The following is a 17,333-nucleotide window of genomic DNA, read 5'->3' as shown; positions in this document are numbered from 1 at the left end:
TGCAGGACGAGTTTCCTGGTTTCCAGAGAAGTGGCGAGTGCCAGCGAGTGCCAGCAGCGCCAGCCAAGGCGCCAAACGAGAGCACGTGGTCTTGTCAGAAATATTTTAGCTCGATTATCGGTTGATTCTCTGTGTCTGAATCATTGTAGATCTATTTAGTGTGAACTTGTGCAACTCGTTACTTTTGGATTCTCATCATGAAGTATATTTTAGTGACCGGCGGTGTCATCAGCGGCGTCGGTAAAGGAGTTGTCTCCAGTTCGTTTGGAGCCATTTTAAGAGCCTGTGGACTCCATGTGACAGCAATAAAAATTGACCCTTACATGAATATTGATGCCGGGACCTTTTCACCATATGAACATGGTAATGATTTTTCATTTTTATTCAAATTATACGCTTCCAACCACTGGCATGATCAGGCGTTGCCTACGAGAATGGAGAGGCCGTAACTAGTCAATTATGTGACGCCAAGCCAGTAGATATTTACCAAAAACAACAAGCATCTCCGGGTCATCGGTACCTTGATGAGCGAGGCAGTTTCTGCATGGACCAATCAGAGTGGCCCTCAATCTGCCGAAGTTGCGTGAAGCGGCCCTCGATCAGCCGAAGTTGAGAGAATATGAGTGGAGTAACGATTTTCGGTATTACGCTTTCAGTTCCTCGATTATTAGACAATGACATATATGGGTCAGTTAGTTTTCTACAGTGAAATTTCATCCTCTCTTGAAAAGGTTCCTATGAATTTTTGCATCAGATCAACCGTCGAAAAGATATCGGCTCGAAAGAAACACGCTTCAGGCGTTCTCCCTTAAGAACACATGTTAAACCGCGGCTGAGTTTCATCTACTAGCATGACGTCACAGAAACGTAGTTAAGGCCTCTCTATTCTCGAAGGCAACCGTTCAGGATACCGCATCAAGAAGTGTACTTATGTACCTGGCGGAATTCATCATGCCCATCTAGTTTATACGATTTAACTCCCTCACACATTTTACTTAGCCTGCTGTCGATGAATCTTCAAGTCTTATGTTATGTCAGGAAGCCCAACTCACATGGTTCAACTTTTCACCGGTCAAAAGTGGACGAGAGGCTGAATGGAAAGTTACATGCAACATGATGTAATTCAACTGTCATTGCCTCATGATATTGTGAAAGGGCATTCAGGTATCTCAGTCAGCTTTCAGCGTTGCCTAAAAGAGTGGAGCGGCGTAACTACATTTCTGTGACATCACGCCAGCGGGTGAAACTCGCCTGCTGCACTACCGATGCCTTCTCAGTGGTTGATCTAATTCAGAAATTCATTAGTACAGAGAGAGAGAGAAATTCATTTATTGGTTGCCATAATTGGGAACAGCTGGATATTAATGGTTTTAAGAAAATAGTAGTTAGGGAACTGATGAGGTTTCAAGAAACTAATTGGGGTGATGGAGAACTGTTGCCCAAGTGTTATAGATGGAGGGAATTTGGATTATGAAATAGGTTAGGGCAAGTAGGGTTGGTAGCCTGAATTGAATGGGATTAGCCCTTGAGGGCTATTTGAAGCTCAAAAAAAAAAAAGTACCTTTCCAAAAGCGGATGAAATTTTTCTTCAGAAAACTGATAACTACATAAATGACATAGTCTGATAATTGAAGAAATGAAAGCTGAATACCGCAAATTGTTACTTCACTTAGATTCAAATGCGCTGTTCATGCAACTTCGGCCAATTGAAGGCCCCTCTGATTGGTCCATTCGGCGACTGCCCCACTCATTGATGCTCTGATGGCTGGGAGATGATTGTTGTTTATGGGAAATATCCACTAGTTTAATCTTAAGTCCACACCAAGTATGTTGATGCGCTTTTGGAGTGAAATAGAAGAACAGCTGTCCTCCCCTCAGCTTTGGAAGTGAATACCAGAATCAAAATGGCAGATCTTCTGTCTCAGTCTAGGAGTACATAAGCTTATTTGGTGTGGATTCTATCTAAATTCAAAACGGACATACATAAATGGTAAAACTTTTTTCTTCTTTTTTTCTGTGTACAGGAGAAGTTTTTGTCCTCGATGATGGCGGCGAAGTGGATATTGACCTGGGAAACTATGAGAGATTTCTCGACATCACACTAAATAGCGACAATAGCATAACAACAGGAAAGATAAACCAACAAGTAATAGCAAAAGAAAGGAAAGGAGAGTACCTTGGTAAAACTGTTCAAAGTGAGTGTTTCATGAGTTTCCAGCAGATCTTGGAATGTATTTGTTAATTTTTTTCATTCATTGTGAATCTTTAAACGCAGTCTTGAAAACTTTTATCTCATAAGTGTTTAATAAATGTTCAAGTCAGGGATTTCTGAATTTGTTTTGTAATGACTGGAATCAAAAACTAATGCCTTCCTGACCGGGAGCAAATATATATGGGTCATATTTTGACCTCTATGATTTTTGCACTTACTCTGTGAATTTTTCCGAACTCATCCACTGTGTTTTTTTGACAGTAACAATCTCAGTTATCTAATCCTGTGAAGACTTGGGAAATTTTGAAATCAGGAGAGTTATTTGCAACCCTCTAAAGAGGAAAGGCCTCTAGAGCTAGTAGCTTTGTTTTGAAAAAACTGATGCAAGATCAAGTGCATTTCACACCGAAGTGAATTGGTTCGTTTTTCAAAAGTCCATTTCATTTGTTTATTTTCTATCAGTGGGTGTACCTCATCTAGAGCCCTAGAGATGTGAATTTTAAAACCCAGCAAAAAATTTGTCACAGCCAAGTACCTAGTGAGAAACATTAACTCTCTTTCATCACCAATCTTGAGCAGATTTGTATTTTTTGCATCATCTCTAATAATTCTACTCATTTTTCAGTTGTACCCCACATGTCTAATGCGATCATTGATTGGGTAGAAGATGTTGCTTCTCGCCCCATCAAAAGTGATGGTGATGACGATGACACTCCTCCCTCAGTTCCAGATGTAAGCATTTGTATCTTCCTCTTTACAATAATCTTCACAACTGACTTCTGTCTTCTCTTTTGGATGCGAAACTTGTGTAAAGTTCATCTAAAAATGACAATAGTTCTTCTGTATAAAAGGAATATAATGTCAAATTACCAAAAATCCAGAGAGTTTCAGGTTTTCCTGCCAGGCAGGAATTTTTGTTTTTGGGAACACATCTTTAAAAATAAAATGTATGGAAATTTTCTGGTTTCACAAGATTTAGTTAGGTATGTATTCATAGTTGTGCCTTCAACATTACAGCCTCCCTAATTAGTGTAATTACCATGCCTGCAAGATGCCTTAATGTTTAAGAAACAACAAAGAAAATCAGAGCTGCTGAAAGTTATTTGCCCTCCCATTTTTCAAACTGGTCTTCTCTAATTAGATACTCCCTCCTCTCACTGATTTCTTTTTGTATTTCCGAGTTGCCGTTTTTAGCGATGAGCATACGACTTTAACACACAGAGAAGCTCTCTGCATCCCTGATATGCACCCTTCAGAGAAAGGGTGCAAAACCTCTGCACTGCCCAACCAGCCGTCCTCGCATAGTGATGTCCTAATGTAAGAAGTTAACAAAAACTGATTTCGAAAGTGTATAGGCCATGAAAAAAAGCCTTTAAAATGGGGAGGCTGACTTGCATTAACAGAAAAATCGTGATAGTTGGTGAGTAAAGTGAAGATAAAAAAGAGGGTTTATCACTCGAAAAATGTTGGGGAAAAAGTTTTTAAAACAAGAAGCTTGGAACCCTTTGCATCCTTGATGGTCACAATACGAACTGAGACATTATCTTCAAAAACCAAAACTCGTCATATTACTTATGTTAGTCTCATGGCTCTCACTTTTTATTGAACTTTTATTGAACTTTGACTTCAGGTTTGCATAGTGGAATTAGGTGGCACAGTCGGTGACATTGAAGGAAGACCATACACAGAAGCTTTTCGTCCCTTTTCACGAAAGCATCATGGTAGCTTCTGTGTTGCTCACGTATCTTATGTACCCCAGGTAAAATTTTGTCATAGTTCTTGAGCTCAGGTTATCATAAAATTCCTATGTCAGATAAATGTTGTCGGCACTTTTCCAACCTCTTACAGCTTGTGACAACCAGTGTGAAAAGTGTGATGAACAAACGGATTCCTGTATTGCTTTAACTTCTGGGACTTGGACTCGAAGAGGAGCAAAAATAAGACAAATTTTTCATTCTAGTACTCTTTGAATGTTTTTATTTTTATTTTCTTAACTCTATCAGGAAATATCAACATGATGGACTTTCACGGTAACCCTTGCAACCCATATCTCATATACGTATAATCCAAATAAACGCTCAGTTTCTATTTTAATTTTGTGGAAAGAAACTACCCAAAATTTTGCTTAAAATTTGGCGGAATTTACTCTCATATGGGCAAGAGAAATTCTTATCATTTTGGAGTAGGGAAGTTGGTTGATTTTCTTCCAAAAAATTATAATGGACAACAAGATTTTGTAACACTGCAATGTAGATTTAATTGTTTTGCTTAGCTCTATCTATCTCATCGGAGCTATTTTCTTCGATGAGGTATACTTGATAAAATGAGAATTTAACTCAGTTTTTGGTACCTCTTGACTCAAGTAAATTACAGGCAACAGGATTTTAATTTCCTCGGTAATTTGATCCTCATAATTTTTTCTGTATTCAAAATTCATTTGTTTGTTTTGCAGCCTGCATCAACTAAAGAACACAAAACGAGACCAACACGTCAGAGTGTAAAGGAGTTGCAAGATTGCGGGCTGTTGCCCGATCTTCTCGTTTGTCGAAGTGAAAATCCTATCCCACTACCAGTGAAAGAGAAAATTTCAAGTTTTTGCAATGTTGGACTCGATGAGGTGAGTTCCCTCCTCAATTTGCGAGCACTCGGGTTTGAGTAATCGTGCTTTCTCATGTTTTTTTTTTCTTGGAGTCAATTATGTGCATATTTGTGCTAATTTATTCCTTGTTGTATTGAAAAGTTTTGAATATTCAGTTGGAAGTCTTTAAAAAGTTGTTAATATTTCTGAAAGTCCTTAAATTCTTTTCTCTCAAGCCTCATAAATCTTGCCCTGCATACCTCTTTAAAAGAATGCTTTTAGATTACAGGAGAATATTCTTGCTTTTGTATGCCTGTGAAGTAAATGAATTGTATTCTTGTATTCTAATTGTCAGCTTACTTTTGCAGGTCATCTGTCTGCATGATCAGAGCTCAATCTATTATGTGCCTCTAGTTTTGCGAGATCAAGGCATTCTAGAATATTTCCAAAAGCGGCTTTGTCTTGAGTACAAAGTCCCGCTTTCAACAAATGTCCTTAGCAGCTGGGAAGCTCTAACCAAGAAACTGGAGACTGTAAGGCGTGAAGTGAATATAGTATTAGTGGGAAAGTATATCAAGCTTCATGATGCTTACGCATCCGTGATTAAAGCGTTGCAGCATGCTTCATTGCAGGCAAATTATAAGCTGAATCTCAAATTTGTAAACGCAGAAAATCTGGAGGTCGATGCTGAAAAGACGAACCCAGACCTATTTCATGAGAGCTGGATGACAGTGTGTAACAGCGAGTAAGTCTTTATTTCTGTAGTTCTTTCCACACTACGGGCTGATCATTGAAATTGGTGGACGAAGAGAAAATTGAGCACTCCTATTGGTCAAAGCACATATTAAGTGTTGACTGAGGAGGAAAATTATGGACCAACTACAGGGTCACTTGTGGGTTGCCATTAGTTTGTCTACTACTAACCTCTTTTGTCAATTGTAACCATCCACGGCCACCAATTGGATAACTCCATTTACCTGTTGTCCTCTTTGTCTATAGCTTTGGCCATCAATTTCAATAATCGGCCCGCTATTCGGTGGTGGTGTCATGAATCCTAGTTAGAAATCGCAACTCCCTCCAAATGTGATGGGTGAAGTGTATATTGTACGTGGTGAATTTTGTGATGCCACTTTTTACAATGGATCAGCCCTTTATCCGCTGTGTGCCTCTGTTTTCTTCCAATATTTTAAAAATTACACACCAAAAAAAAAAAATTATATTCAAAACATGTATTAGGGACAATGTGAAAAGATTCTGGCTGTTGAGATATCCATTTCTGGAACTTCTATTCAAGTGACAGTTTGAAAAATTTTGCTCAAGTTCATCAAGGCATCGGATTGTGACATGAAGTGACCAAAAGCAATTCATTACCAAAAATTGGCATCAGTTACTATATTTTGACAAAAAGAACTTGTACTTTTCATATTGTATGGAAATTGTTTAATTTGTTTAGCTTTTATGGAATTTTGTAATATTTTATTTCAAAGCTTTACTTATAGGTGAGAGTTCTAATCATCCTGAAAGCAAAAGAAATTCTTAAAAAATTAAAAATAATTTAAAATAATTATTATGTAGCATTAACATTGTTTGAAATTCTAAAAATCTTTTTAATGCTTAAAAATTGCCACTTTATCAGTAATATTCAACTCTCGTTTGTTTTCAGCGGTGTTATTGTTCCTGGAGGTTTTGGCAAACGAGGAATGGAAGGTAAAATAGCTGTGATAAAATGGTGCCGAACATTGAAAAAACCATTTTTAGGCATTTGTCTTGGCTTACATGCAGCTGTAATTGAGTTTGCAAGGTAAGTCTCCATGTATTTCAGTCTATTGTAGCATCTTTAAAAAATTACTCTGATGGTGGAACTACAGGAACGTGAATCACAGTTTTCGACATGGATTATTTTTTAAGTGAAAACTACTCATCATCAGAAACTTTTGAAATTTCTCTTCTATGTGAGGAAAATATTCTGTGAGAATTTCAAGAAATGATGTTGGTTTCCTCTTTAAAAATAAAATAGTAGCTGAAATTTTGATTGTTTTATCAATATATGCAATTGATATATCAACGGTGAAACTGCAAAAATGTTTATCTTGGTCGCTGTATTTCAAAATCTCTGTCCTATTTTATTTTTAGAGGGAATCGGAACCAATACCATGGCTTGAAGTTCTCAGATTATGCTCTATAAAGAGAAGAAAAATCACTGACTTTTTAAAAAAAATGACGTTCACTAGTTTTCTATGTAGAACATAAAGTGTGACAGGAAGTCTACAGCGCTGCAAACAGAGATACATATTTCTGCAGTTTTACCGTCAGTTGAGGCACTGGATGCGAAAAGGGTACTTCTCGATCATTGTGTTTCAGAATTTCTGTTGCTAAGAATTAAATGTGTGATTTCTCCAGAATTCTTTCTATAGAAAATTGTAGAATCGTAAGGAATATTGAGTGAAATTTTTTGTGCAATGGAAGCATTCTCTTTCCTTACAATGAATGAAATGTCAGAGGAGACTCTGAAACCCTGCAACCAAGAAGTGCCCTTTTTGCATCCAGTGCCTCAATTTAGATAGTCCTGTATTATTCAGTTTCATTCATTTCACGGTTGAATGAACTGAAAGTCCCTTAAACCATGACATAACTCACAAAATGCTTTTATTTATAATTGTTCCCTCTTTTTTCTTCTGTCTGTTTTTGTGAGGACATCTGTCCTTAAAGTTTTTCCCTCCACAAAAAAATAATAATTTTTTTATGCCTGAAAAAAGACACACATTGTGCGTATAAATGCTCTTTGTCTGTGGACCTCAGATCAATGTCCCATATGCTAGAACAATTTGAATGAAGGCATTACGCAATACAGTTATTCCTCCGGAAAAAGAAGCAGGAGAGCTACACCGTTTAAAAATATGATGATATACCCGATTTTGAACTCTCTTTTGTTCGAGTTCAAGTTTCCAGAAAACAATTCACCTCCATAACTATTTTCGGCTGAGTGGCACAAATTAGTTGAAACTTGATGCATAAATGGTCCAAATTAAAGCTTTTTTTTCATTCAAACCGCAAACATGTCAACTAGCTTTAGTCCCCTTTCTCTGAAGTCTCAATCAGCATGGTAAAATTTTCAGAATTCTTTATTTATCGGAAAATATATTTAAATTTAACTGAATAGACGACAAAAAGATTAAAGAAATTTTAATCCAAATTTTGATGAATTTATTCCAACAGGAATGTGTTGGGTCACAAAGATGCCAATTCTACAGAAATGGATCCAGAATGCAAACATCCGGTGATATCAGACATGCCTGGCCACACTAATATTGACATGGGAGGCACCATGCGGTTAGGAAGGCAAACCACGGTATTTTCGAAGGAGCACATGGACTACTCAGTCGTCCGTAAGTGGCTGCTTGTATTTTCCTTCAGGAACTTGTATATCTACTCCTCATATGCATTTATCAATAGAAGAAAAGTACAGTTTTAGGGAATTGGAGAGAATGTAGATCCCAAAAAAAATTCGAAGGGAATATGGTGTACTGGTGCAGGTTAAATTTCTAATCCTTGGTTGTTAAATTATGTGCTTTCAAGCTCAGCAAGCTAAAAAACTGGAATTTTTTACGCTAGGTGCAGGAATTTTCAGATCATGTCATCATGATTGTTCATGATTGTGTGCCTGCTTGTGTAAAATAATTAGGCAGGTCATTTAATAATAGCATAGCGTTAAAATTGCGGTGGAATCGGCGAAGTTTTGTATACGTTTGGTAGCATGTCGATGAAGGACGCAAATAGGTCACGGCGTTGAGAATTCTGGGGAAAAAGGGGTTCTTTCTGATGAGGACTTAAGTTAAATAAATAGGAAGGTTGGAACACAAAATAGAAAGGCTAAGAAGTTTCTGTACCCCTGTCTCTATGCATCAATCTCTGAGTATTTGCCATTCAACAACAGGAATGTAGCTGTATTCTCATACAAAAGTAAAACCGGAGAGTTGAAAAAGTTATTTGACATGCCTAACATGACCCTCAATCCAATTTCATCACTTGACTTTGCACCTGTAACTTGTTTCAGGAAAACTCTATGGCAACAGAAAAGAAATAAAAGAAAGACACAGACACAGGTACGAAGTTAATCAAAAGTATTTGCAAGAGCTCGAAAACAATGGCCTATACTTCGTGGGTAAGTTGTAACTTCTCGCTTTTTCTAAGATTATTTTCTGCATGCTAAACTTGTTTCAGCATTAATCAAAGAGATTTTTGAACCAAATTTCCTTGTGCATACCTTATTTTACCATTCAGCAGCCCCTCAAAAGTTTTTTTTCCTACTTTAAGTAACCCTCAAGTGCTAATTCTGCGCTTATCCCTCAATCTCTTATTTTACATTCAACTCAACGATAGCCTTGCTTCAGACAGTCAAACTCAGATTTCCTGACAAGTAATTGAACCTGGTATCTCGTATCTTGTATCTCCAGGGCACACAAACACAGCACCTCAGGAAACTAACGTTTGGAAGTTGGCAATTGTTGTTGCAAGAAATGGTAGGAGATAAAGTCTCTAAGTCGAAAAAGAAAGAGGTTTTTTCTATTTTCCTCGATCCCCATGATATTAACATGTTCACCATCACTACATTTCTGTTAAAGGAAAATTATTGTGTCTCAAAGGATAGTTGTGACCAGGGCTGTGCTATTAATCGAAATTTAATGGTAATGGCAATTAATTTTTTTAATTGTAATCGCAATACTACTGAAAAATTCATTGCAATCAATCTAATGTTTCACAAAATTTTGAATTTCCTGCTGCATTCGTTTTGCATCTTTTCTATGGTAGCGCAATGTTAGTCTTCGGCAGTAAAGAATTGTTCTGAACCTGTTGACAACCCTATGAAAGTAGCCGCACAGTGCGTTTGCTGCACTCCAATGTCGATCACAAAAATGTTTCGGATACTTTTGATAGAGATAGGTAGTATATCAAATAGATACAAAATTCTAGTTGTCATCAGAAAGACAGAAGTACCTCACTGCGAATTCTGTGAGGTTATTCTAACTTGCACTCGGTGTGCCGTGTCTGCATAATCAGGTGTAGAAAATTGAGAATGAGAGTCAGAAATTAATTTTATTAATGTCGACCTAAACTTGGCTCTCAGTAGTTCCAGCTGAATCATCAACTGGGGAAAAGAAAAACTTGAAGAAAATTAACAGCTTCCGAAGTCTTTTGAAAAATTTGAGTCGTTCAGGAGAATTTTCTACAATTTACTACCAAAATTACTGAAAAGTTGACAGGAAATCCGTTGAAGACAGCTTGGTAATATTTGGTTTGTTATATACAAGTATATCTAAAAACAGCTTACAGTAGAAAAATAAGGGGGAAAAACGAGAAACAAGGCTAAAATACACAATCAATAAAACCGAGACGTTTTGACTCAAAACTGAGTAATTTTCAGTCGGAAATACTATAAAAATTTAAAAAAAAAAAAAAAATGAAAACCTGAGCCTTACATGGTGGTGGCCGGGATCTGAGAAAAATGATAACAAGCAAGGCACATCGAAACAACTTATCGGGTAGTTTGAAAATCTTTATGTTCATTTTGAGCCTGAATTAAAGGCCACCAAAAAACTCCCTGGCAGTGAATGTGTTTAATTTCTAGGTTTCATATCGGAAATTTTTTGCGAACTCGACGGGAGTATTTTAACTGGGAGTTTCAGTGGTTCCAAAGTTGAATCTAAGTACGATCTTTGTCTGTGTATGAATTGACAGGGACTGATGTGGACGGACTACGAATGGAAATTCTAGAGCTTGACACCGACAAGCATCCTTACTTCATTGCAACGCAATTTCATCCGGAGTATCTAAGCCGTCCGATGAAGCCGTCTCCGCCTTTCCTAGGATTTATTCTAGCAGCAACCAATAATCTTGAGTCGTATCTGAAATATGGTCTTGACCAACTATCGTAAAGATCTAATCAGCCTCAAGTCATTTCAATAAGTACCTTCCTCAAAAACGCTTTGATGCCAATTTTTTTAACGCATTAGGATTTTAGATAGCTTTAAGTTAGTTTTCGAAATTGAAAAACAATTTTACCCATTTTCCGTAACCCGTGCTGTAGTACTTTGGATCTATGAGTATGATACAATCAAGTCTTAATGCACGGTGTTCAATAATCTTGAACAACTCTCCACCTCTTTAGTATTTTCCGAGCTTGCCGTAACACTTAAATCTGTTCAAATTTTGCAGAAAAGTTTAATTTTTGCTAACACCATCTTATACCTGTGACTCGCTCTGATAAAATTTCACTATCCAAGAAGTTTTTAGTGTTGAAATCTATACTTTTGCAGTTTACCATTTGGTTTTTTGGTTCTCTTAATCAAAGTTTCTCTAATGCTACTGTTTTGACTTAATATTTTAGTTTTTTGGGTGCTGATGCATCAGCATACTGTAATTGACGCTTGAAATTTTTGTGATAAATTTCTATTTTAATGACCATTTTAATGACCGTGAAATTCAGTGGTACGCAATTGACCGGTGTGATTTTAAAAGTAATTATTTTAAGGAATTTCAATTATTGTGGCAGTGAAAGATAATTGTTTTTGTAGATTTTAGTATTTGCATGTAACAAGGTAAAGTTAAAAACATATTTTCTGTGTCATGTAGCCATGCAGAGTTAGCTGTTGAAGCATTTAAGTAAAATAAGTACCCAATTTTTTGGTGTGCATTTTGATCAGCATAGATTTGAAATTGTTAATTTTATTTTATGTGAGATTTTTCTGGACTGATCGTAACAGAATGAAATCGGACTTTTATGCTTTGCATTTATTTTTAAATAATCTAAAGACACGGTTTAACAGCACCAAGTATGCAAGGTTTCTGAAGAAATCAAATTTTTATTATTTGCTGACTATCAATCATGATTTGATGCTCAAAGTTTCAAATGAACTCTTAATATTAATTTTCTTTACGTTGTACCTCACCGTGAAGATTAATTTTGAAAAAGGAATACTTCTTAAGTAGCTTTTAAGTCAAAATCAATGTGATAAGTATTTTCAGAGATTCTGTGTCTTGTTTTAGTAGTGGTTACTTTTTTATCATTGAAAAATCAGATTGAAATATACCTCTTTCTTCTTAAATTGATAGTACCTGTCTTTTCTCCGATAATATTTAGAGTGATGCGCAATCTGCTGAAAATAACTTCCTTAAGAATCAAGTGGCTATCATCAAAATAGCCATGGTATATTTTGATGGACTGAAAATCCATTTACATATTTATATTACAAACTGCTCAAAAATGTCCCAAAAATTAGAGACTCTGAAACATTTCTTCATGGAGCCAAACCATTATAAGTTCCTAAATCTGCACATAGCTTTCATATAGAAGCTATTTTGAATGGAGTTACAGCAAAAACATTTTATATCATAAGGTGGTACGTTTAAAAAAAACCGTATGATATTGAGTTTGAAAGTGAATAGACAATTGAGTCTCACGGAGGAGTAAAACTTTGAGCCTCCCATTTTAAAATAAATATTTTTTTTTAGTTTGTCTGAAAACATCCAGTAACCTCATGAAAGTAACCTAAACTCATCCATGTAACCATGCTGAATGCTAAATGGTTTCGACAGCTACAAGGAGTCGCAGAATTTCTCAGTGTTCAAAATTCGCGGCTGAAATAATAATTATGAAAACACTCGGCAAATTCAATCGTTTGATAAAGAAAAAAAGAACAGTTCATCACAGTCCCGTAGAAAACCCGTTTTGAAAATTCAGAAAATTGAACCCGTTTGAGACGATATTTTCATACGCGCCTGATGACGTAGCTAGGCGCGAGAAACTCCGGATGCTGATTGGCTGACCTCAGCTGCAGGCATCTCCTTGTTTGAATATTGACTTGGTCGGATTTTGATCGACTTTTTCTCTCCTAACTACAGAAATATTTTATTTATTTTTTTTTTTGTAAACTTCTTAATACGTACATTCATCTTCGGTTTTTTCACGAAATTTTTTGTACTCAAAACCACCCCGCCAAAATTCCTCACCAACACCCCATTGTAAAATGGTTGTTCTATTCGAAAAGCGCCTTGCGTTCGTTCATAAAATAAGTACCGCTTTCTGGACTTTTTGACCCCCCTCCCTCTCCTCTCAACGCTTTGAGGCGTAGGTCCCAATCTTTAAACGCGTAAAAAACGGCGTGAGGCTTCGCACCCCCCCCCCCCCCCCCCCCCATACCCTAGAGCGTTGCGTATTCTACGAAGGGTCATTACTGAGTTAATCGGTTCCGGAGCCAAGGTTTCTTCCCTTGGGACGGAATCGCGGTTCATCGACCCCCGGGCTGGCGGCCCCCTCCAGAATCTCCAATGCGGACCCCACAAATCCCTGCGGCGCGCTAAGCCAACTGCCCCTCCGCCAGGAGACTGGGGGGTGTCTGAGATTTGGCGACGCTGGCTCGGAGGATCAAAAGCAGGATATCCCTGTCCCGGGGTCCCCCCCCCCCAACACCCGTTGACCCCCGCGCGTGCCGGGGCAATGGCACTGTTGCCAGATTTATGCACTCTTTTCCGTTTCATGGTGTCGAGAACCGGGGAAACCCGGTATCAATCGGGGAATGACAAATTTTTGTCAAAATCAGGGAATCTGTTCCAAAAATCGGAATCCCTTTTTCTATCGCGTAGGGATCATTTGGACGTATTTCTGCCAAACGGAACTATTAGCATTAAGACATGAGCCCTGAGACCCATAAGAATATATGCATAACAGGGCTCACGTTATAATGCACATAGTTCTGTTTGGCAGAAACGACCCATTCGTCGTTCCCCGCACGAAGGAACGTACTCCATTTCAAGGTTGCCAAATTGACTCAAACAATTCAGTTTTTTACAAGAATGCTCCTGTGCCATTTCCCTCCAAAATTTGCCCGATTTGAGAATGAGATCAGAGTAGAAATCAGCGAAATTTCCAGTTGGAAATGCCCGAGATTCTCCTGATAAAAATGCAAATTGCGAGGGAAAATTAGGCAGCATCGGAATGCAGGTATGTTCTTTCGTGAGGGGAATGAATTGTCAGGATTATAGAGGAGCTTTCATCGACTGGATTAACATCTATGACGCTTTTGGCGCTAAGAATTCTCATGTGCGCCAAAGAATCAGCTGAAAGATTGAAAAAAAAAAAAAACGAAATACAAAAAAATTGATTTTTATATCTGGAACTCCGGAGACAGGTAATGAAGTTTTTTTTCAAGACGATCCAGGATAAGTGGGGGAAAACTTTTATTCTTCATGGTATTGCACCCACGGGACGTTTCATGGGATTTGTCCCAAGGAAAAATCTCACGTGCGAAGTTGGGAAATATATTAAGTAGTCAATCAGCTAGGGTGTCTAGCACCAGGATTTTCCCGATTCTATCAGGATTTGAGGTCAATCAGGATTTAATCCCTATTTCACCAGGATCTGAGGAAAAATCTGTCGTAAAATCAGGATTTGAGAAAAGTCGGCCGTCTGATCAGATTTTTTTATCGAGCTATTATTGTGAAGTTACATTCGCCTCTTTTTCTCCGCAAAAAATCAGGATTTGGAAAAATTATGAAATCAGGATTTAACAGTCAAAAATCAGGAAAAATGAGGATTTTCCAAAATGAAAAAAAATTGGACACCCTGTCAATGCTAATCAGAGTGCCAACTTAAAATCATTGTGGAGTCCCAGGAAGGACTGAAAAAGAAGACGAAGAAATTTTGTTGTGTTGTTTAACTGGGAAAAAACGAGAAGTTTCATTCCTATAATTGGAACTTGGGAAAAATCCGTGGAGACTAGGCGTATGAGGGAGAAATGAGGGAATGAGCATGTTGAAGCACTGATGGGCCTAGGGCAGGGTTTAAATCCCTGTAAAATATCTTGATTTGATGGTAGAACGTGGCAAGTTAGGGCGTCGACGCGCGCATCTGCGTCGCGGGATCAGCTGTTGGCGCGGCGGCGGGCGGTGAGCTCAGTGCCTCCGAGCCTGCCTCACCCGCTCGTCCCTTTCTTCTGGGCCGCGGCAAGGGCCACCCTCCGATTTGGGTTGCATCAGTCCCTTCGCGCGTGGTCCCTTTCTGGCCCCCTCTCTCTCCGTCTCCCGTGGATTTGAGGATGCTCCAACACGCATTCTTGTGAGTGACGCAATTTTCAATTTATTCCCTTTTCAGCCCAGGATCTAGGTCGCTCCAGTTCTAGGGTTTGTCCCCGTGGCCAGGGTATAACCTAGAATTCCAGAGCTCAGTCCGAGGGAAGCAAATCCACAGCTCTATTTTCATAACAACCCAGCTGTCTAGGAATTTGGATTCATTCACTCTCTGCCAACGATCAAATTTCGTCGAGTTTCTCGAGTTACTGCATCGACGGGGGATTTACCCCACAATTAATTAGTTAGTTATTTTATTTGTAGACATTCAGCATCCTAGGCTATTAACGTCTTTACAAAGAATTTGGAAGATGGGTGTATATTTAAAATTTAGATTTTTAAATTAAGGGAGGCAAATAATTTCAGTAGTTAAGTTGTGACATTGGGTTCATCGCATGTCAGTGAAATTAGACGGTTTAGTGATAGGGAAACAAAATGCATGGATTTATTTTTAAAAGCATCCAGCTGTGCAGGGATTTAAAGACCCAACTGTCGTGTTACTTCTGAATTGTTGGGGGTTGATTATGGTCTAGTTTAGGATCTGTTAGCGTGGCTGAGGTTATAACCCAGAATTGGATGATTTACTCGGTGAAAGGGATTTCTGTTTATACGACCACCCAGCTGTGTACTGTGTAGGGATGTATGGACGCACTTTTGGTGTCAGTCGAGTCGCTCCTGAAATCTGCCAAAAAGACAGTCGAGTTTTGCAATATGTTTAATTCGTGGCGGCCGAGAAGATTTCCTAGACTTTGACAGTTCAGAGAGAGGGGACGAATTCATCAGGGCATTAATGCACCAATCCATTTGGACAGGGATTTTCTGTAACTGTGTGTAGATCTGAACCCATCTGTAACTGATTATCAATTGTAGATGAGTTTTTTTAAACAAGTCCAAAAAGTTGGTCGAGTTTTGATTAGTCGGCGTGCTGGCTGTGGAGATGATAGTAGCAAACTGGATCAGTGAAAGAGAGAGATTCAAAGGACGCGAGCAATGAGCATAGGTACTTAAATACCACCTTTCTCTGAGGAGCTATCAATAGCGGATGTATTTATTATCTCTGATATAGGATAAAGAAATTGGTCGAGTTTTGATAGTCCCTTGTAGTATTCAAGGAGGCAACCTAGGATCAGGCAGTTTCTAACGAAAAAGAAGCAAATTCCCCGTGAAAGAAGAGGTGCTGGTTGGAGAAGGTCTGCAAAATTCTAAATTCATCTGTATTCTCAGACCGAGAGTCGATCTCATCGTTCTTATCGTTTTGTTTATGATCAGCGAATAATCTCAATTTTGTGAGCGAAGAATTGACTGATCCATGAGTAACGCTACAAACGTTTATTCCTCATTTACAAGTTGATAACGGCGATTTTCGGTTTGGTTAAGGTTCTTTCCACGATTTTGACAAGAGAGTAGGATCTGTACAGGGCCGGATTTACCTACTTGCCGCCCGTGGGCAGCCTGTATTTTGCCGCATCCTTTTTATTCGTTTTGAAACATCAATATGGAAACGAGCAATTGAACGTGCCGGAGAGGAGGGGTTCATAAGACGCGTATACTCGTGTTGGACACATTTTTTGAGAAAGCCCTGTCAACGCTACTAGCAAAAGTTCACGGAACTTCGCGCGAAAGTTCAGTTCCGTAAACCTATCGCTGTGTAGACAAGGCCTTCCATTTGTAAGAAATGAACGAAAAAATTATGAAAGAACCAACAGAAATGTGGTTTAATAATTTTAACTTCCGCGGCCGCGCTGACCGCACTGTGCTTGGTGCAATTCTTGAAGTATTCATACAGTCTTGTAGGCGCTATGGGTTTCACGCCGCGCCGCGCCGATCGCTGCTGAACGCACTGTGTTTGGCGCAATGCGTGAAGTATTCATACAGTCTTGTAGGCGCTATGGGTTTCACGCCGCGCCGCGCCGATCGCTGCTGAACGCACTGTGTTTGGCGCAATGCGTGAAGTATTCATACAGTCTTGTAGGCGCTAATATGTGTTACATGCCGACCGCCGCGCCGATGAGGGCTTCTCCTTTTCATCTGAAGTCCTCGTCATCATTGCTCTCTGCGCCGCGCCGCTCCAGGCAAAATTGCGTGTTTGGTTTCTCTCTAAACGCTCCTAATCAAAGGTGCTGTCACTATCACCGAAAGACGACAAAATTAGAAATTACTATACTCTCAGGAAATGAGAGATTTTGTCGCTTTTTCTCGTTTGTATTTTTTTCTGAACCCGATTTTTTTTATACCTACATTTAAAAAAATTGAAAATTTGCTGCCTCCTAAAGCCGCGGCCCATGTAGCCACCCCCTATGCGGCTTTGGTCCTGTACCTATACGTGGCAGGTGCATTCTTAAACTTGGCAGTGATCCCTAAACAGAATTCTGGAGGGGGAAAAATCGTAAGACACGGAATACACCGACTTAAAAACTGAGG

The 17,333-nt window shown here is 38.7% G+C and overlaps 2 protein-coding genes across 2 annotated transcripts in view; both read left to right on the top strand.

Annotated features, from left to right (window-relative positions):
* Positions 1-11: 11 nt before the first annotated feature.
* Positions 12-11,893, top strand: LOC109039296 (CTP synthase). The gene is made up of 10 exons (XM_019054721.2): positions 12-363; positions 2,025-2,195; positions 2,838-2,944; positions 3,843-3,971; positions 4,665-4,829; positions 5,159-5,535; positions 6,454-6,591; positions 8,007-8,176; positions 8,845-8,952; positions 10,527-11,893. Exons 1-10 carry the CDS (start codon positions 198-200, stop codon positions 10,721-10,723), a joined length of 1,728 nt encoding a protein of 575 aa, XP_018910266.2. The 5' UTR covers positions 12-197; the 3' UTR covers positions 10,724-11,893.
* Positions 11,894-14,722: 2,829 nt separating this feature from the next.
* Positions 14,723-17,333, top strand: part of RhoBTB (Rho-related BTB domain containing) — a 41,578-nt gene continuing 38,967 nt past the window's right edge. Inside the window, exon 1 of the mRNA XM_019054718.2 lies at positions 14,723-14,901. The gene's annotated coding sequence lies outside the window, so the exon portion shown is untranslated. The remainder of the gene's footprint in view (positions 14,902-17,333) is intronic.

The sequence above is a fragment of the Bemisia tabaci genome, chromosome 8 (assembly GCF_918797505.1).
Source record: "Bemisia tabaci chromosome 8, PGI_BMITA_v3".
In the NCBI taxonomy this organism is placed as follows: Eukaryota; Metazoa; Arthropoda; class Insecta; order Hemiptera; family Aleyrodidae; genus Bemisia; species Bemisia tabaci.
Note: the sequence above shows the minus strand (reverse complement) of the source record. Positions and strands in the feature narration are given on the sequence as shown.

Bases quoted from the DNA above. Each gene is read 5' to 3' on its own strand.
- LOC109039296 (XM_019054721.2), top strand. From the start codon at position 198: ATGAAGTATATTTTAGTGACCGGCGGTGTCATCAGCGGCGTCGGTAAA. The intron at 2,945-3,842 runs GTAAGCATTTGT...CTTTGACTTCAG, and splicing joins CTCCTCCCTCAGTTCCAGAT to GTTTGCATAGTGGAATTAGG. The intron at 6,592-8,006 runs GTAAGTCTCCAT...TTATTCCAACAG, and splicing joins GCTGTAATTGAGTTTGCAAG to GAATGTGTTGGGTCACAAAG.